At 37.2% G+C, this 20,880-nt stretch overlaps 1 protein-coding gene and 1 pseudogene across 9 annotated transcripts in view; both read right to left on the bottom strand.

Annotated features, from left to right (window-relative positions):
• Window positions 1-396: 396 nt before the first annotated feature.
• NFAT5 (nuclear factor of activated T cells 5) overlaps window positions 397-20,880 on the bottom strand; it is a 132,073-nt gene continuing 111,589 nt past the window's right edge. For 8 of the 9 annotated variants that reach the window (XM_067718329.1, XM_067718331.1, XM_067718328.1 and 5 more), the window contains 4 exons: window positions 12,938-13,086; window positions 9,625-12,130; window positions 8,727-8,970; window positions 397-8,278 (listed from right to left, as the gene is read on the bottom strand). In XM_067718329.1, coding sequence (XP_067574430.1) covers window positions 8,735-8,970; window positions 9,625-12,130; window positions 12,938-13,086 — 2,891 coding nt within the window. In that variant the 3' untranslated portion in view covers window positions 397-8,278; window positions 8,727-8,734. The remainder of the gene's footprint in view (window positions 8,279-8,726; window positions 8,971-9,624; window positions 12,131-12,937; window positions 13,087-20,880) is intronic. The other variant, XR_010938927.1, reaches the window with a different exon arrangement.
• On the bottom strand, window positions 13,112-20,079 carry LOC137214483 (proline-rich protein 13 pseudogene; annotated as a pseudogene).

The raw sequence follows: 20,880 nt of genomic DNA, 5'->3' as shown, positions 1-20,880 counted from the left end.
TAGTGATATATGTACCACATTCTGATATATATATATATGGAAATAACTTACAGAAAAATAAAAAGAGATTGCCTCTGGATGTGGGACTGAGGCCTGGAGAGACGTGGTTTTCATCAAAAGTACCTCCATAATACAAGATTTGTCACCACATGTATATAGTGTTTTACTAAACATGAAACATTTAAACTAAGTAAAACAAACAAAAATTCTATTACACTAAGTCACTTGGTACACTTCCTGGTACAATGTAACTATTCAAAAATATTTCTATATTTCATACCTTTTCCTACTGATTTTTTAAGTTCAATCACATACTCATGTCGCTCAAAACTGACATTCACGGATATGACTTCATTCATAAAATCTGAGGAAAAAAGACAGTTAACTACTACAAAATGAAAACTTTCAATGTTTTATTTTTGACTGCAGCTGTTTACAGAAATATAGTTGCAAGTATACAAATGTTCCAATAGAAGCAAAATATCTTCTTAATATTTAACAAGTTATCACAGATAGCTAAAAACATAGATGCAAATGAAATTCCCTCAGAGAATAAACTGAAAATATCTGGTGTCAGTGCTCTGAAATCCCAACTATGAAAGCCATATACACAAAAATGTAACCCTTACTTACATCATTGCAGGACAATGGAAGAAGGCAGTTCAGTGGTTGATCAGTGTGCTCAAGCAAATAAAATTAAATAAAAAAATTAAATGGCAGAATGGTAGCTAAACCACTTGAGAACAGGTTAATAACATAACTGTAGTATATTCATTAAAAGACTAAGTAAAAGAAATGAATGAAACAGTAAAAACTGTCAAAAAAGGTAATAAATACTTGGAGCTTATCAATTCAATGTAAGGGAACAAGGTGAGCAGATACATTCATTAGATCAAAGGAAATTAGCTCAATATCATTGGAATCAGTTTGTCGCTATGAAAGTCATAAACACTTCCATGCAGGACAGTTCTTTATTGGACACAGTCTGATTCCAAAGCCACTCTCAAACATCTGAGATGTGTGTGTGTGTGTGTGTGTGTGTGTGTGTGTGCGCGCGCTGTCCTGAGGTTCGTTAGCTAAAATAATAATAATAATACAAACTATTTCAAATCAGGCAAGTTACTTCTGGAAAAAAAACAAAACAAAACAGGGTGATACGGTTAAACACAGAGCCTTTAAAGGAAATATTACAAGTTGGAGTTGAACAGAATTGTGGTATGGTATAATGCTTTGGATATACAAATACAGTATGCAATAAAGCGGGGAAGAGGGGAAGGGGAACAAGAAAGGAGGAATGTAGCTAGAGCATCTCCCAACAGCTTGCCTATGTATTTCCAGCACCAAAGTTTGCAGAGTAAGCCACTTGTATTTCCACTGCTAGTTTTAAGCAAAGATAGCAGTGGTGATTTTCATAAAGTGAGTGTACAATTATTTTCATTTTGAAATGTTTACTTTTCTTACATGAGTTTATTAATTGGTGATTTGTAAACACCAACAATTATGGAGGTACTGAATTATACAGGGAGATTAAAATGAATGAATAAATCTACTTATCTTATGGTTAGTTTACATTTAACAGGATGCATATAACTGGGAAGGGAGAAATGCTCAAATTAAATAATACAGTGTCTTGTTTAACATCTTGTCTGAAGCATAAGTTCCAAGGATAGTTATATTTCTAGTGCATCAATTCTCATACAAAGCAAGCTATTTTAAAAGAAGATTTATCTATTAAAAAAAGAAATTAAATAAGATGTTTTGTTGACCTGGCTAGCTATGTTGTTTAATAGCTCAGATACAAATGTAAATATAAGGAATGACAAATAATTTTGTTCTGAGAGTTGGTCTAGATGGGCCAAAATTGTGGTCTGCTGGTAAAGTAAGAGGCAATGAAAAGAAAGCTTTTATTATCACTGCCCACAATGTATCCATTTTATGGATAAACAGGAGACTTTAGCACCCGTCAATTGTATTAGCTACTTAACTGTCATAATAGTTAAAATAAACACAGAACATTGCACCTATATATTTAAATCAGTCATTTAATGTAAACTTTTTAGTAAGTGGTATGAAAATGCCAAACTAACTGAATTATCAATAACTAGACTAATTGTATATGTACATAAAATATACTGTATTTCTATAGGCAGTACTGAGAATAAATTATCATTGCCAATAAATGATTATAGATAACCAGGTTAAATTGAATTTACATTAAAAACAATGTATAACTGTGTCTGTGTGAGTGGGGAAAAAAAGCCCTTTCTAGATCTTACTGTATACAGTTTACACCAGTGGTTCTCAAACTTTAGCATGTATCAGAATCACCTGAAAGGCTTGTTAAAAAACAGATTGCTGAGTCCCACTCCAGAGTTTCTGATTCACTATGTCTGGGATAAGGTCCAAGATTTTGCATTTTTAACTAGTTCCCAGGTGATACGGATGTTGGCTGGTGGGCTGAGGACCACACTTTGAGAACCATTGGTTTATACATACTATATATATAGAAAACTATATACTATAATGCTATTAATATGAAACAAAAAATATAGGAAGAGGGCTGGTTTTAATTAACTCTCAAACATATCATTAGAAAGCCGAACATTTTAATGTTTCTAAAATGATTTTCTGAAGTGTAATAATTTCCCCTTATAGTCAGTTACATTTCAAAGTCTTAAGTCCTACTATACTTTTTAGAAAATATTTCCATACCAAGTTGGCTATCCAAAATAAAAAGGGACATAAATATTCTAAACAGTTAAGATATACTCATCAAGAAGGAATCATAACTATACAGCATTCTTGACTTCTTTGGAATGATTAAAGTGCATAATATCATTAGGGTATTGAGAATATTGCATAAAGGTTTGCAGTCTTTAGTGCCACTAACAGTCACAGAAATACTCACATGGGGAAAGCAGCTCTATCCCTAAGCTACTACTCTCCTGACCTGTTTGTTGCTGATGGCTCTTTCTTCAGGCACCACCACTATGGTAAGGAGCTGGAACATAGGCAAAATTAACAAAAAACAGAGGGATACTCAATCCAACTGTATTTGGCTGCAAGGAATTATTTTAGTTCTGGAGGGACTCAGATACAACTTCATTTCCTTTGACACTATTTTTCATAGGCAGATTTCTAAAGTTCTGATGGACGAGAAGTACACTATAATGATTTGACTCCGTATGGTTAGAAAAATTGACATTACTAAGCTTTACCTAAACTATGTGTTAGTGGTTTATTTTCACCCATCTTATAATAAAGATCAGAGAAGGTGCTTCAAACACTTCCTTTCTGAAATTTAACTATCCATATTTGTGTACATAGTCTCACATATAGTAAAATTTTCAATAGCATTCAGATAAGACCTATTATTAGTTGGTCAAGATGAAGACAAATTTAGCTAATTTCTATAAATGCTAAATAGTATAATTTTGTGATCTTTTACTTAGCCTCCTTCAAAGAAACAATTCTAGCTATGTATCTTTTCTGTTCCTCTTATGCCAAAGGGTGTTAGAAAGTTATGAAGTTGTTTCTATGGTGATCAAGAAATGGAGAAAAAAATGACTAAATAGAAAAAATGAAAGTTGAGGCTATTAAAGTCATTTGCTATGTGTTTTTGGCAACAGTGAAAAATGAAATTACAAGAAAGGGGCACTAACATGGTAAAAAGGCACTTTTCCATAAGCATTTAATCTAGATCTAAAATATTAATTTAAAAAATTTCCTGAAAGAGAAAATGGAGTAAAAATAGAATTTTATTAATAAATGAGCCTAGAATGACACAAAAACAAATGGGGATTAAAGAAGCAATTAGAGTACTGGGACAATTCACAAATGATATTCTAGGTATTATTCTGATATTTACTACAGTATGAACATTATCTTCATGATTTAGCTCTAGTGACACAAATAAGCAGAGAAGAAAACCATTTTTAATACATGTTATGAGATTCTAAAGCTGATGAACTATATACAGTCTCTCTCTCTCTCTCTCATTAAGGCTCTCCATATAACCAAAGGCATGCAGATATAATGTGGCTGTCTTGGCCAGGGATGAAGCCTGTGGTCATGAAGCAGAGTAAAGCTAATAGGTCTCATATAATTTTCAATTAATTAGAAAAAAAACAACTGGAAAACAGATACTAGAACAGAAATTCTCACCAGAAAGATGAAACATTCTCAAATTACTCCTAGTGAATGTTTATAAACCATGCTGAATTTGAGATTTTGGTTATTAAAGCATTTAATTTCTGGTCTATAATTGCTGACGCATCTAAACAAACTTCACTTTTCCAAAATAAGCATCTATAATGGCTTAAATGGTCAAAAGGAATTATTATCTTAGTTTTGGAGGGACTCAAATATAACTTCTTTTCTCATTCCCTTTGACACAATTTTTCCTAGGCAGATTAACTGAGGTTCTGATGGGCAAGAAATGCACTATAATGAAATTCCCAAGTACAGCATATACAGTATTACAAAAAAAGAAAGGAAGGAAGGTCCCTCATTAATACTGCTTCTATAATAAACAAAGCCCTTTAAAAACCTGTTCTAGGGAGACTGGCGAAAACAGATTTGCATTGGTTAGATAACAACATGATACTCTATTTGTAATTAGAATAAGGTAACATGATAAAGCTCAGAAGCAAAATATGACTTCTAATTATTTTCTCCCATGTTGGTGTGGATATATAATGGAATGACAATAAGGAATAAAACACACACACACACACACACACACACACACACACACACACACATGCGCGCATGCGCACACACTCATGCAGACACACAGGTAAGCTCCAAGCATTAATGTGAGTTGCTAAAAGCAAGAACGATTGAATGTAACAATAAAAAGGAATAAAATGTGATTTATAGTTTATTTAGGTCCTTCTGCCATAAGTAAATTTAATAAATTGTTGTTTCCAAGGCCTCTGTTGGCTCATGGAGTCTCTCCTATATGTAGATATAACTTGTAACAGTAATCTTGAAACTGCATTATTAGCACAAGTATCAACCACTGACTACTAAGCTAACTCTTCAATAAGAAGACGAGTACTTTTTGTAACCAAATAGTATGTTCTGAATGCTATACTTAACATTGACCTTTTAGGGGTAAGGAACATTTAACAATGTAAAAAAAAAAAATCATCATTATTGAATAAGAATATGGTATCTTAGCACAGCCCTTGTACAAATAACCACAAAACTTATGAAAATAAAAATTGGGTTTTCTGCCTCCATCCAATCAAACCACTACAGTTCAGGTGTATGTTCTGTTCTAAACTTAGATATTATAAAACAGAAAATTGGTCCCTGGTGACTTGGCATTGGCAATCAGCATTTTACAATGATAAACTTCTTGCTAAATAACAGAAGTCAGCACCCAAGCCAGTCTTCTTGCCACCACTTTATCCATACAGCAGTGTTAACATTCTAACTGGAACTTGATGAACAAATAGACTTCCTGAGTCTCCTGTGTAATCTCTTGGGAAAAAATTCAGAAAACTCAGAAATAAACTTACAGCATTTTATTTCTACTTCTTATTTTTATACCACTGGATAAGCTTACTGACATGAGTCAACCCTCTGCAGTTAAGAGTTTTACATTTTAAAACTGGAGCACTGGATTGTGTGGTCCTTCTCATACCCTGAACTATACTGGGTAAATTTTCCTGATGGGGTGGGGAGAGAGAGATATATTGAGGAAAATGCTTTTGGTTTAGAGAATTTATAAAGTAGCTCTGGATATTACAAGATGGGGAAAATGTTATTAAAATTACAAACATGGGTTTTTTTTAGTGTCTTTATAAATAAAAGGCATAGAATACAGAAAGCCAATTAATAATAACAATAACAACAATAATAAAATATTAAATATATAGTGAGCAAAGACTGAATGGCTCATTCTTGTGAAACTCAACTTACACAACTGCCTGGATGGGTTTCCTTACTCTAACGTTTTGCTGAGTGAAAGATCCAGCGAACACACAGTGAGCTGCCTTTAGCCCACTAATCACATCAAGGAACCGCCTGATGGAATGGCCACAGATGAAAAGGTCATTTGTTTCAAAAGATACTTAAATACTCAATGAAGACATAACAAACCCCCCCTCACTTTTATCAGACGCCACGTTGTGGTAGAACATCAGACAAACTCACAAATTTACCACAAAAATGTGTGGCAAAAAAAGAATAGTTTATATATATGTATATATATAAATTTCTATATTTATGCCAATGTACTCACTCAGTACAAATAGCAAAATAGTATACCATTTCCTAAATACAAAATATAGCTTTCCAAAAAAATGAAACACACATTAGATATAAACCATCCAAAACTTGAACGATTGAAAACTGTATTCAAAATTAAATGACCCAGAGTAGGTCTCTTTCTGAAAAGTTCCCTTCATATCGGCAAGAAGCCTGTACTACTGAAAACATAATTCAATGACTCTCAATCAGAGAGAGAAAGAAAGGGTTGGGGGTGGAGGGAAGAATAAATGAGAACAAAGAGAAAAAACAAATTAAAGAAGAGCACAAAGAACCAAGGAAGACCATCACAAAAAGGGGGAAAAATCTGACTGTATAAACAAAACCAACACCACAATTCCACAAAGTTCAGCTAAATGTATCAGATAGAAAAAATAAAAAACAGAATTGTAGCCTTCAACAAACAATTAACAGGCTATTTTTTGTACACTTAAAAAATAAATGAAACTGACAAGAATGCCAAAACATCTTATCTACATATAGAAGCCACACACAATTTGGCCTTAAACTGTATTAACAGCTTTCTACATGCCAAAAGGAGAGTAAGACATAAGCATGTGTCCAGACAACAGGTTGTAGAGAGAAGCAGGCATCCCATGGGTGGTGCGAACACCCAAATCTGTATAACTAATGCTACAACTGCAAGTTCTGGAGTGTGTTATTTTGCTCTGTATAGATGTAACACAAATTAATTCTTCATATTAAGTCAATGATATGACCCTGTAAAGCCTAAGGCTTGTGGGAACCATCAGATAAGTGACCACTTCAAACTGTAAAGCACTGAGGTGACAAGTGAATTACACTCACTGCAGCTCAGGGAGAAGTGATGTTTCAAGAAATTTTAGTTTGTCTTTTTTTTTTTCAGGTTAACATTTACACTGTTTCCTATTAGAGGGAAAAATTTGAAGACGTCAGAACAGCACCGTTCATGGAAAAAAAATGCATTGTTTCTTGTTTCTCAGGAGTCAGCTCCCCTCATTCCTGAAAGGATACCCCCCGGCCTGTGCTGCAGGAGTTGCTGGGTTACCCCAGATCAAAGTGGTCTTTTCATTTAAGTTACTACAGGATCACAAAGCTAGTAATATATTACTAATTGTCTAAAATAAAGTGAAGAAGAGGGGAAGAACAGTATCACTGAACATAAAAATGGAATACCAGTTCAAGACTGGGATAAGAAGAAAACAGACTTGAATTACTCTGTCAGTTTTAACTATTGTAGGAGGATATCAGAACATAATTTACCATATATTATCCCCTTCATTTTTAAATAGAGCAAGATGTTTATATTTTTCTATGCACAGTTATGGCTAAAACCCTTAACAGAAACACAGAGAATTAACAACTCTCTGAAAAATAAAATCAATAGCATTCCAGCTGTTCCCAGTTTGTGTGTTGTCTGTGATAAATAGAGTCCTCTTATCTGTGTAGAGCTCTTAATACAGCTTACCTGTCAGAATGTTACCCCTTCAGTTTCTCTATAAAAACTGAATGAAGACTGCTTCACTTTAGCCAATAGCTGTGCTTTTTATATTGAAAAATCACAGCCTAAGTTATGATTTGAACTTTCCTTTTTCAAAAGCCACTACTTGACTAAATGCAGGAAAGAAAATCTGAATGAAGAACAAAAGTAAACATGAAACATGAATTATTTTCTAATAGCAATAATAACTGAGTGATCCAGCTTATCAATTTAAACTGTACTTTTAAAGAAATAATGCCTAGGAAAATAGCAACAATTAATTCTGTCAGCTGGAAACTCAAATAGATTCTCAGTCATCACTGTTATTAGGAATATAAAATAAAAAGGTGTTAACAATGGTGGTTAATCACTGCAATAGGCAGCACAGGTGTGCTCTTTTGCAGTCAGAGTAAAATCCATCCATTTATTCAATCACAGTTTTTCATATTTTGTTTTCTTTTTAAAGTAACAGTTCAATAATCCTCATGGAATCACAAGATCTCAGGGTATCTTGAAATCAGGATTTTCTTCATGGAATTTCTAAAAAAAGAAGAAGTTTAATATAACTCAATAGGGAGGGAAAGCCTTTACAAAGTTCCCGTAGCCCTGAATGATCCCAAAGTATATTACAGTACTACAAATGATACTTTATCATATTTATACTGTCAGACTTTTCAGATTCAATATTTATTTCTTGAGGAACGGAGATATGAGTCATAATTATATCTGATATATAGTACATTCATCGGATGTTCTGTCATTCCAAGGAAAAGAAGCTTAGAGCCAGAAGGAATGCCCAGTATTAACAATATGACCTAAGCTATCATTCAGAGTAATTTATTTAGGGTAAAAAAGTACTATCTTGTGAGAAAGCCATATTTTAAAAGATCAGAGTCCTAACAGTGTTATTACTTAACTCAAATCTGCTAAGAATAATAAAATTTATTGATGCTTTTCAATAAGAAAAAAGCCAAAATGCAATACTCACATATCCAGTTAAAAGGAGCCAGTTAAGTTGTTCCCTTGGTTTTGCAATGAAACAAGCAAATCAATCTTTTCAATGTTCTGATTGGTGTTTATAGAGGATGCCAATGGAGAATTCTCTGGCATTTGCTGAGAAAGAAGTGTTGTCACAGGTGGCTGGCCCTCGTTTTGCGGTTGGCCTGGCTGACTTATGGCCATCAACTGATCTGGCAATGTAGCTGGTCCAGAAGTTAAAAGCTGACTACAGTCTGCAGAGATATTTAAAATAGAGAAGCTACCTGATTAGTTATTTTCTGTTAAGATTCATAAGAAGGTATTTATTAGTGGCTGGGATAAATTCATTACTGTGTTTGCTCATTATAGAGTTAAAAGTGAGGCACCTGACAGCCTCCAAAAAGGTTTTCATTGAACAGTAGTAGAATTCATCCTAGGTTTCCTCTAAGCAGTATAAAAATACAACAATGCTTAGTTATCACCGTAAGTCCTATATAATTTCCTTGCTATATAAACATTTAAAGAAACATGGTTTTCTACCTCCTTGGAAACTACTTACTTTAATTGGCTGAAAAATTTTCTGTCATTCTTACTTCATTTTCCTTTCAAGTTTATATCTTAAAATGGCAAACACATACATTTATATATGTTACCACATTTAATCCTCCCAATATCCTTTTCAAGTATGTAATATTACCACCACTTTAGATATGGAAACTGAGGTTCATGCAGGTCAAATATCCTAAGGTCTCAGTCTGTAAGTGGTATAGCTGGGATTTGAACTCAATTGTGTCTAACTACAATCTGTGCTCTTAAAACCGCTACGTTGTGCTTTCTTCTAGTAATAATAATGTGACCATTTCGACCAATAACATTTAAGAAATGAGAAATTAGAAAGAGTTTCTTACTATTTTGAATGCCAAATAAGAACATTCCTGAAGTCTGCTGAGAAGAGCCAGGAGAATTTTGTAGTTGGTTCATTGTGCCTCCTGTAGTGTTGTGAAATAAAGTAGCCTGTGGTTGAGGTGAAGATGTGGCTCCCTGGATTCCAGGCATGTTGTTCTGAGGGGAATAAAGGGGAGACTGTTGCATGTCTTGTTGGTTTATACTGTTCTGCAATGCAGACATGGATGCTGGAGAAAGGAAGAGTGTTACTTGCTGCTCTTGAGAACTGGGTGACCCTTGGACCAACTGAATCTGAGGAGAGCTATGGAACAAGGAGGTCTGTGATGATTCGGACTGGGCAGGACCTGGGTTCTGAAGTGAGGAAACTGTGGGCTGGTTCTGAAATTGCATGGGCTGCTGTTCTTGATTCATTGGGGCCATATTATTTTGTTGATGAAAAATTGACTGGTTCTGCTGCTCTTGATTAGCCATTGGATTGTGACTTGGGTTGAATATCATGTTTGGTGGTGGCTGCTTTTGAGATGCCATTGGAGCCATGGTATTCTGATTGCTGAATAAGATGCTCTGCTGTTGCTGCTGCTGCTGCTGCTGCTGCTGCTGCTGTTGCTGCTGCTGCTGCTCCTGGGATGCAGAGTTACTCTGGATGGCAACCATTGAGTGCTGTGACTGGAAGATTGTTCCTTGTTGGTTTTGAGGCATTGGATTAGGAGGAAGGGAGCCCAGGGAAACCTGAGGCTGAAACAGACCTTGCTGGGAGGGTTGTGCCTGTTCTTGGGAAAGCATAGGGGTCTGGATGTGTGATATTGGAGCCTGCTGTTGGAATGCAGCTTGCTGCTCAGTGTTTGATGTTGACTGAAGTGGAGAAATTGAATTCTGAGCTGCAAAAAATGAAATCTGTTCTTCTTGGGCTACTGTGTTAGTTTGAAGATTATTCATTGGACTCTGGGAAAGAAATATGTTGGCTGACTGCTGGTCTTGAGGAACAGAAGAGCCCTGTAGCACAGCCATGGTATTTTGAGAGTGAAACATTGGAGGCTGCATTGGTTCAGAGGAGGTTGTAGAAGTCTGACTGTGGACAATAGGACTTGGACTATGAAAAATAGAACCTTGAGTTTCCTGGGAAAGGTTCTGAGCATCAGCAATAGGATTCTGAGGATGAAAGAGTTGAGCCTGTGATTGAGAAGACTGCTGCAAAAAATTCCCTGATTGGAGTGACATCATCTCATTACCTTGCTGGAATAAACCATTACCTTGCTGCTGAGTACCATTATTTTGAACACTTATCATACTTTTCGTAGATGAAAAAAGGCTAACTTGAGGTTGACTCTCTCCACTATGTTGCATTTGGACCATGGTCTGAAAGACACTGTTCTGAATCTGTTTTGCTTGTGTTCCAGTTTCTTCTCCATCTGCTGAACTTGATGTCTGAAACATGGTAGTGCCAGGAGTTGCAACCTGCTGTGTGGTGGTTGTAGCAGTTTCATTTCCAGAAACTGCAGGAGGAGAAGAAAACAATTCACATTGCATTTGCATGTCCTCATTGGCTGATAACGCACTCATCATATGAGAAGTCTGCTGGTAAACTGGAGACTGCTGAAGGTTTCCATTTGCTGAAGCAGTTGAAGGAAATAGCTCTGACTGAATCTGGGCAGCTGCCTGGCAGATACTCTGTTGCATCTCTATCACCATTGCAGCTGATGATTCCATCACTTGCTGTTGCTGTTGTTGCTGTTGTTGATTAGATAATGTGTTTTCATTCTGTGGGTGAACACTTTCAGCTCTTCCAGCTATTAAATTATCTGGTCTGGTATGGACTGCTGGCTCTGTTGAGGAAAACATTCCAGGGCTTACGCTATTTTGAATTTGACTGACTTGTTGAAAAATGTCTGCACTAAGCTGTTCTTGAACATTCTCATTACCATCTGGAGCAGAAAATAAAACTGAAGATAACTGTTGTTGTGCCTCTAAAACTTGTTGGACCAAGTCAACATTTCCATTGCTGCCACTAGTAGTACTGCCTGTAAAACTTCCTGCCTGCAGCTGTTGAATTGTATTCTGTAGCTGCTGACTCACACTATTTGGTGATGGGAAAATATTTGATGAAATCTGCTGCTGTAAAGTCTGTGCTTGTTCTTGTAGTGGTGACTGCTGCTGTTGCTGTGATGCCTCAGTCAGGTGTGACAAATTAACCACTGTACCATCTGACTGTAATACCTCTCTAGACTGAGTTTCTCTTGTCTGAAACTGTGTAGCCTGCTGCAGTAGTGCATCACTGTTGGGCAGCTGACTAGAAGCAGAAACTGCTGGAAAGGTACCAGGCTGTGAAATGTCCTGTGTTTGGATAGTTGTCAGGGTCTCTGGGTTGTATGCCTTGGGCTGAATCTGTTGTTGCTTTTCGTTTTCAGAAGGTAAGTGGGAAGATGATGATGATGATGAAAAAGACCCATTTCCTGCTATGTTAGAGATATTTTCTAATGTTTGTTGAGTGGATCCAACTGTCTTTGTAGTCTAAAAAATAAAAATTGCCAAATAACATGTACATATAAATATTAAATGAACTCATATGATACTTCAAAAATTATTATTATTATAAAAACATATGCAGGGCCAATTTTACCCTCTATATTATTATTTGGAAAACAGGTGTAAGACTGTGATTCTCAGTGATAACATTATGTCTTACTGTCATCGGGATTTTTAAATAAGTATTATAAGCAAAGATAGTCAAATAAGTAGAAGAATAATCAGCTGCTGGAGAGTAAGAACACAATAATTCTATGGTTGATGAATTAATAGCCAATTTAAAAATATGTCCATTTGTGGATCACTGGTAACATTATTGAGAGGGGGGAACAAAGGTAAAATGGAAAAGGAGCTTTAGGAAAAGACTGGTGGAGAAAAGGAAATAAAATGTCTCTAGTTTTGAAAATGCTAAAACCAGTACTTTCATTAATACCACACATCACAAAGGTCTAGGTAATGTATTAATCCCTCCCTTGTCAAAAATGTATATTGGCGTATAGCTGATTCACTCTGTGATACAGCAGAAACTAACACACCATTGTAAAGCAATTATACTCCAATAAAGATGTTAAAAAATGTATATTGGAAGTTGCTTCGCAGGCTATTTTATTTGAATATAAAATCATTTACTCTGCAAAGCAAAATTCATTAAGTGAATCCGAAGAGAAACAGATATAAAAGAAATAGGAGAAGTAAAAAGCATAAATATGGGGAAAAGAAGTCAAACTACTCAAAATATAGCAATTTTTATATTTGAGGTTAACATGTGGGGCACTAGTCAATGCAGCTCACCTTAAAAATAGGGGAAGATCTTTTCTCTGCTGTTACTTCCATTGGAGTAACATCTTCACTCTTAATCACACTGCTTGATATGAGTGGAGTGATCAGAGCATTAGGAAGAATATTTACCTTATCTAAGTTACATCCAGCAGTTTTCATTGCTGCACACATATCAAAAAAAGAAAGAAAAGTTTAAAATCACTGAAATCATCAACTATTTCATTCTACTGTGTGTTGACATTAGTCATGATTTAAACGTCTATTTTTTGATGCTATGATGGTAGCATGAGATACAAAACTGGTGTATCAAAATGTGCCCTCTTTTTTTTTTTTTCTTGGTCATGCTGCGCGGCATGTGGGATCTTATTTCCCTGACCAGGGATTGAACCCAGGTCCCTTGGCAGTGAGAGTGCAGAGTCCTAACCACTGGACCACCAGGGAATTCTTTGCCTTCCCTCTTTTTAAGTATCAGTGCCCTGAGGACTCCTGGTAAGAGCCTGAGACTATGAGTTAAATATCAACAATTGAGCATTTCAGTTATCAAGTGATACTCCCCAGCCCTTCCAAGGTGCCTGAATGAATACACTGCTTAACATGACCATAATATATTATAGGATACAGCTTGGAAATCTCTAGGAGGTTCAAGCTACTCAATTACAACTGTTATGTTCTCCTCTTAGTATCTGGCTGCCTGGCAGTATAAAGCCAAACTTTTTAAAGGCCATAGGATTGTCTGAACATTTCTTTCCTCAACAAAACTCAAGCTTCTCATTAAAAGATGCCACCAATTAACCAAACAGATTTCACTTTTCTAAATTAATGTCTTAGAAGACTTGAATTTGCCAAGTTGACACATGAACACATTTCTCTTTTAGATAGTACTTAAACTTCTGAAAAGAAAACATTTTAAGTCCTATTTTAGGTTTACCAATTAAATTTCCAAAGCAAAACCAACAAGTATTTTTCTACTTCCATCTACTTCTGTTTTCAGAAGTAGTTATAGATTAACAACCAAGGAAAGGCAATACACAGCAGATAGGTAAGTTCTACCACTTCATTATAATTATTTTTCCCTCTTGATTCTCTTTCTTCTTTTTCGTCTATTTAAGCCTGCTATTGGCACTTAGTGGAGCGTACTGATAATCACTAATGGCAGTCTTCTAAATTGAACACATAGCCAAATTCTGATCTAAAGGTTTACCACTACTTTGAGACCCTGTGTAAAGAAATATAGATTCCCCAGAAGGCTCAGCTGTTAAACTTTTTTATGAATTATAATTAACATACAATATTATATTAGCCTTAGGTATACAACATAGTGATTTGATATCTTTATACATAGATTTCTTAATTTGATATTGAGAAGAAATCCTGGCTACAAAGAGGGTTTTAAAATGGAATATGGTATATGAGCAGGATAGTTATCTTCGTAAATATTTTGATTTAAAAATATTTGAAACCTTCTAGTCTTTATTCAGCTTGTCTCACAGCCAGCTGGCTAGAAACAATTCCTATGGAAATTGATTATACTGGGGGAGGGCAAAGTGCCCATTTAACTTTCAATATTCTACGCTTTATTACTCTAAGAAATTAATTATTTACTCATGAGTTCTCTGGACCTATTTTCACCTAGATACTATCAATACCAATATGATTCAACTCACAATCCAATTCTGTCTGAGACAAAGCTTCAGATCATGCACAGGGCAGGCATTTAGAAGTAATTCAGGCCCACGCCACAAGACAATCTGAAAGACCATTAGTGTTGTCTTACGTTGACCCTGTAATATCAACTGCTATTCTTGCTTTTGAATTCTATTAGAATATGAGTTCCATGAAGGCAGAGATTTTGTTGTTGTTGACTGATGCATAGTAGGTAATTAATAAATATTTGTTGAATGAAGAAATGAATGAATTAATTTTACTTTTCCTTTATCGTAGTCAATTTAGTTTGTTGTGGGCTATTTGGTTAATCTTATAGTGTTACATATTTTCATGAACAGTATTTCTGGCCTAAAAAATTTCAGTATCTAAAACCAAGTTTATATTACATTTCAATTAGACACTGCATATAAATATCCATTGACAAACAAATGCATCACCTACACAGTTACTGCTTAACAGATCTATATGCATATTTGCCCCAAATTTATTTAGGGAATAATTCTCTCTCTCTCTCTCTCTCTCTCTCTCTCTCTCTCTCTCTCGACCTCACTGCACGGCTTGTGGGATCTTAGTTCCCTGACCAGAGATCAAACCCTGGCCCACGGCAATGGAAGCCCAAGTCCTAACCACTGGACAGCCAGGGAATTCCCAGAGAATAATTCTTATTAGTGTGATTTTTCTTCTTCTGGAAAGTGAGAATAGGTGGAATAAGTTGAGCAAGAGTCTTTTACTTCTCCTAAGGAGACTATTCACAAATAGGTATGTCTACTAGCATAGAGAAACAAGGAAAGGACTTTTTGTCTAATGCTCACTCAAAGATACAAGTCTTTCTATGGCCATATGCATAAAGTCTTTGTACGGCCAATGATAATTTAGTTTTCTGAGCCCTATTCTGGTCTGCTTGTTGTGTTAGCTTTGCGTGAGCTCCAGCTGGAATCCTGCTGGTGCTGCCTGAAGGAGTGGAAGGTGCTTCCCTGGGCTGCCTGGTGTCATTAGGTGGGGGTGAGGGGTGCTAGACCTGGAGGAGGGAAAACCTTTCTCCTGGTATGTTCTCTGGTCTCCTGGTACTAATGGGATTCCCATTATATCACTGTTGGTGCTGCTGGGGAAGGGAAGCAACTACATGTGCTCTCTTTTGCCACTGGGTACAAGGTCAAGAACTGTGGGGTCTGGGCTGCATAGCTCTCTGCCACTGGGCAGAGGTTTGGGAGACCCTGGTCTAGTGTACCTTCTGCCCCTGGATTGCCTTCTGCCATTGGATAGAGGGTTGAGAGACACTTGGTCTGGATCTTACTATGGCCCTGGTGGAGGGCCAGGTGTTGCCAGGTCTAGTTCTCTCTCCACTGTTGGGGGAAGGATAAAGACACACAGGGCCTACTGGTACCACCAGTGCAGGTGGAGGGAGCCTGTGTGCTGCTGCCTGCTGTGGGGTGGAGGATGGGTTGGCCCCCTGGGTTCTGCCCTTGCCACTCCTGCAGACATACTGACCTGCTGCTGCTGGCACATAGAGCCCTGTGTTTTGGGCCTCCTGGTTCCACTGTTGGCAGATCAGGTCCATTACTAGTTGGCGGATGTGGGGAATGGGGTGGGCTAACCCTTCCAAATTCTGCTGTTGCTATTGCAGGTTTGGGTAGGGGATGGGTTGGCCCCCAAACACTGCTAATGGGTCAGCTGCTGTCACTTGGTACGAGTCATCTCACTAAGTCTCTACTGGGCTTTCCCTTTCCTGATCTTTTGGCCAAAGAGAACAGGCTTTTCATGCTTATTTACAGATTTATTATTTTGTCTATGCCTGTTGCCAGTTCTGAGTCGCAACTGCTGCCCGACTCAGATAAATTGGAGATAAAAAGAAAACCAGTTAACTCACTTGGTGTTGTTCTGTAAGTTCTAAGGTCTTTAGCCAGTCCTATTCCTTTTTTCTATATTTCAAAGTCATTTTATACTGCTGAATATTTCCAAGGTATTAAGTAGATTTAGAAAGGAGGAACAGGGAAAAGTGAGTCTATACTATCTCCCCCACCACCCCCTCAGGAAAAACAGCTTTATTTGGACTGAGAATTGGAGATGAGAGGAGGACCTGAGGGAGCATACTGAGCTAAGGAGTAGAGATTAGTTTCCAAAATGGCAGTCAGAGCTCATCAGCCAAAAATGGGCTCCACTTCCCAGCAGGCTTGCAGTAAGTGCAATCAATAAAAGGCCTGCTGGGAAATGTTTATTTGCCACTAAATCACCCAAGCATGCCACAATTACAAGAAAGGTACAGGTTGTTTTTTTGTTTTCCATAATTAAATTTCCACAGCATCTCCCCAATCAAAAGTATTACAAAAAGTAAAAAATCACATTTTACAGATCTTAGACTTGTCTTCAGCATTTTGCTCAAATTTCACCATCTTCAAAAAGTAAAACTCTTGTAAAACTCATAAGCTAAAAGTTCTATCCGGGCTTCCCTGGTGGCGCAGTGGTTGAGAGTCCGCCTGCCGATGCAGTGGATACGGGTTTGTGCCCCGGTCCGGGAAGATCCCACATGCCGCGGAGCCGCTGGGCCCATGAGCCGTGGCCGCTGAGCCTGCGCGTCCGGAGCCTGTTGCTCCGCAACAGGAGAGGCCATGGCAGTGAGAGGCCCACGTACCGCAAAAAAAAAAAAAAAAAAAAAAATTCTATCCAAGCAGTGAGAATACGGCCTTCGCTAGCCCATGGCAATTCTTTTCCCATTTTCCCTAGCCAGTTAGGGTTGAAAAGCAGAGTGAGGCTCAGATTGCAGGGGTGGGGAGGGGAGAGACTCAAGGGCTAATTTCCCCCAGTACAAGATGGCATCTGAAGCTTGACGGGAAAGCACAACTGGAGGGATTTGAGGGAAGGGTCCAGGCCCTGTATTCAGTCAGAGTCACTGCTGGAAGAGGAGGAAGAGGAGGAGGAGGAGGAGAAATGCTTGCCATGCTTGTGGTGTTTGTGCTTCTTTTTGTGAGCTTTTTTCATTTCCTTCTGCATCTTCTTGTGGATCACCATTCCTGGTCCTACCATGCCAGGAGCCAAAGGATTCACAGGATGCATGCCAAGGGCAGGTGGTGGGTATGCAGGGGGGTAAGGACCTGTGGGTTGGCATCCTGGTTACGTGGTTGTGGCACAGGATGACAGGTCCACTAAGGGGCAAAAGCTGGATTCCCCTGGGGTGATCCTGGGGGAGTGGGAAAGGGGCCTGGAGGAAAGGTAGGGTTGGCAGGTGGTGGATGGGCAGGATTGCAACCTCCAGGGTACCCGATGTTAGGGGGTATGGATTTGGCCCTGGCTGCCCAGCATTGGGATTCCACATGTTCAGGTGTTTCCTCCAATCCAGGAATGGAGAAAGAAGGAAACTGAGGAACCAGATGTCCCATCACCTTTACACCACCGCCTGGGCTAAGTCTACACTATCTTTTCTCAGAACCCACAACTGTATGTTAACGGACTTGCAAATAATACTAAATGGCTTTTAATATCTTTTCTTCCTACATTTTCACTATGTATTTAATGAGCCCTTACAAAGTTCCAGGCACTGTTCTAGGTTATGAGGATCCAGTGATGAATAAGATGGATAAAGCCCTACTACCTGGAGGTTACATTTTAGTGAAGGAGGAAAATCATACAAACAAGTAAGGTCTGTACTACCTAGAAGTTGGGGGAGAAGTTTTAAGCCAATTCAGAAAATCCACAAAGTAAATTATTAATTTTTATTTTGGCCATGCCGCATGGCCTCCGAGATCTTAGTTCCCTGACCAGCGAATCAAACCGAGCCCCACGGCAGTGAAAGCGTGGAGTCCTAACCACTGGACCACCAGGGAATTCCCCAGAAAGTAAATTAGACAGACATATTTAACCATCCCCATATCCATTTGAATTTATGAAGAATACTGTTATTGATAGTTTATGCCAAATAATTTTTAAAGAGTGTTCTCCTTCCATCCATGCCAAATAATAACAATTTTGGAAACTTAGAAAAATCTTTGCTAAGTTTGTTGTCATCAACCAGCACTTAGGTCATATATAAATACATTTGGTTAAAATACAAATTAAGATTTATAAGGGATGGAAATAATAGAGTAAAAAGAATACAGAGTTTTGGGGGAAATCTAAGTTGCAACCTCTGTCAGTTATTAGCTGTGTGACCTTGAGCAAATCACTTAACTTCTCTAAATTTTGGTTTATTTACCTGTAAAATGAGATTGAACTACATTATCTCTATGATTCCTACAAGCTCCTAAAACTTTTCACATAATTGCAACCAGTTAGAGAAAAACATATGCTGGCAACTATTTTTTCACATTCATCCAATTAACCACTCTTTACAAAGCTAAAACTGAGAGACTGCACATCAATACTCTATCCCTGGGTCCTAAACCTGCATCACAGAGTTTTTGAATGATCTGTCTAGAATGTTCACTTACATCTTCCTGTACGTATACAGATATAGAAAACTTTCTGGAAGCTGTTAACAATAGTTTACACTGTACACTTTATCTTATGTAATTTGTATTACTTTTGTGTTAATATATACACAGTTGGGTAAAACTGAAAAATGAACCATGATGCTTTACCACTAGCCTTAATATCTCACTGAGCAGTTGTGCAGTCATCCCCCTTACTCTCCACCTCCCCCTGCAAACCCTCTCCGAGGAATGAGAAACTTGTTGCAGAGTGAAAGCTTTCAATGTCTGGCCATAATGTCCTATTTACGTATCAAGTTCTAAATCTTACTGTAATTGATGGCTATTTTAAAGAATGTTATATGAAGGGTTATGCCATAACACAAATTTAAAAGTCATTTATGTTGCTCAGTCTTCATCATTAAAGCATACCTAATTAAATCTCTCAGAGGGCACCTGGGCATTATACCAAAGCTCTGATTTCAAGGAATCACAAAAATAAGCTATTTGTCAAGGGAAATTCCTAGTTGAAAGCTATTGTTGGTTTAACTGATCAGGAATCTCCAATTAATGATACTGTATTTAAAAATGACAAATGAAAAATTTTAACTGATAAGATAGTTTAGTATTTAATTTTATATCTTCATAAAATTATTTTACATGATTTCAGTTGATAAAATTGTCAAAATAAGAAGGTCTGAATTGTGAAAAATAATAATATGTGTATGTGTGTTTCTTACCCATTTTTTAGGCTTGTAAGATTTTGATCAAATGACTAAATCATTTTATTACCAAAAATTAAACATAGCATTTAAAACCTTTTAACCTTCACTATGAGAAATTTCACACTGGATTACATTAGTGTCCCACCAGCCTGATACTCTATGAAAGAAGCATGAAGGAGTTTTTGCAGAAAAGCAGGAACACGTCAAAGTTGGCAAAGGACAGACCATAAATGTCCCTGACTTTCTTTAATGATTGATTAATTATGGTATTATTCATCTAATAAACATCGTTTGAATTATTATTGCTTAGATGTTACCTTATACACTAAAGCTCGACCTGTCTTTTTATTATTTTATTTATTTATTTTTGTGTGGTAAGCGGGCCTCTCACTGTTGCAGCCTCCCCCGTTGCGGAGCACAGGCTCCGGACGCAGACTCAGCGGCCACGGCCCACGGGTCCAGCCGCTCCGCGGCATGCGGGATCCTCCCGGACCAGGGCACGAACCCGCGTCCCCTGCATCGGCAGGCGGACTCTCAACCACTGTGCCACCAGGGAAGCCCCCTCGACCTGTCTTTTTAAATTCCTCTATGGAACCTTGATTTCCTCACCTGTGAAATGACAATCATAAATTTCCTATCTCATAGACTTGGCAGATTAAATGAGATAATGGTGGTAAAGAGTGTGGAATGCTGCCTAGCATTTAATATATGTTCGAGAAACATTAGCCATGGTTATCCCTAGCAGAGACTTGTAAATTTTCCTGTAGTTAAATCAGATCATTATGCACTTACTTGTGCATAATTCCTAATTAATCTATTTTGGAACTGTTGATAGAAATTATAATGGCAAGCTATACTAAACTGAATATATATATGAATGCTGAATTTTACTATGACAATAGGAAAAAAAATCCACTGTATTTGATAAAATGTATTAAGCATATTATGCCCCTTAAAAATATAAGTATACAAAATTTTAAAATTTAATTTAACTCATGAATTTCATGGCAGAAAAATATAAGTAAAAGCTAGAATTACAGGAATAAATCAATGGCCACTATGCAATTGACATCTTCATATGTAATGGCACAAAAGCACCATAATTGAGAAACACATTATAACATCCTGAAGATATCTTCATTTTCTGTTTGGAAATAATGGTGTC

Source organism: Pseudorca crassidens, chromosome 20, assembly GCF_039906515.1.
Source record: "Pseudorca crassidens isolate mPseCra1 chromosome 20, mPseCra1.hap1, whole genome shotgun sequence".
NCBI lineage: Eukaryota > Metazoa > Chordata > Mammalia > Artiodactyla > Delphinidae > Pseudorca > Pseudorca crassidens.
Note: the sequence above shows the minus strand (reverse complement) of the source record. Positions and strands in the feature narration are given on the sequence as shown.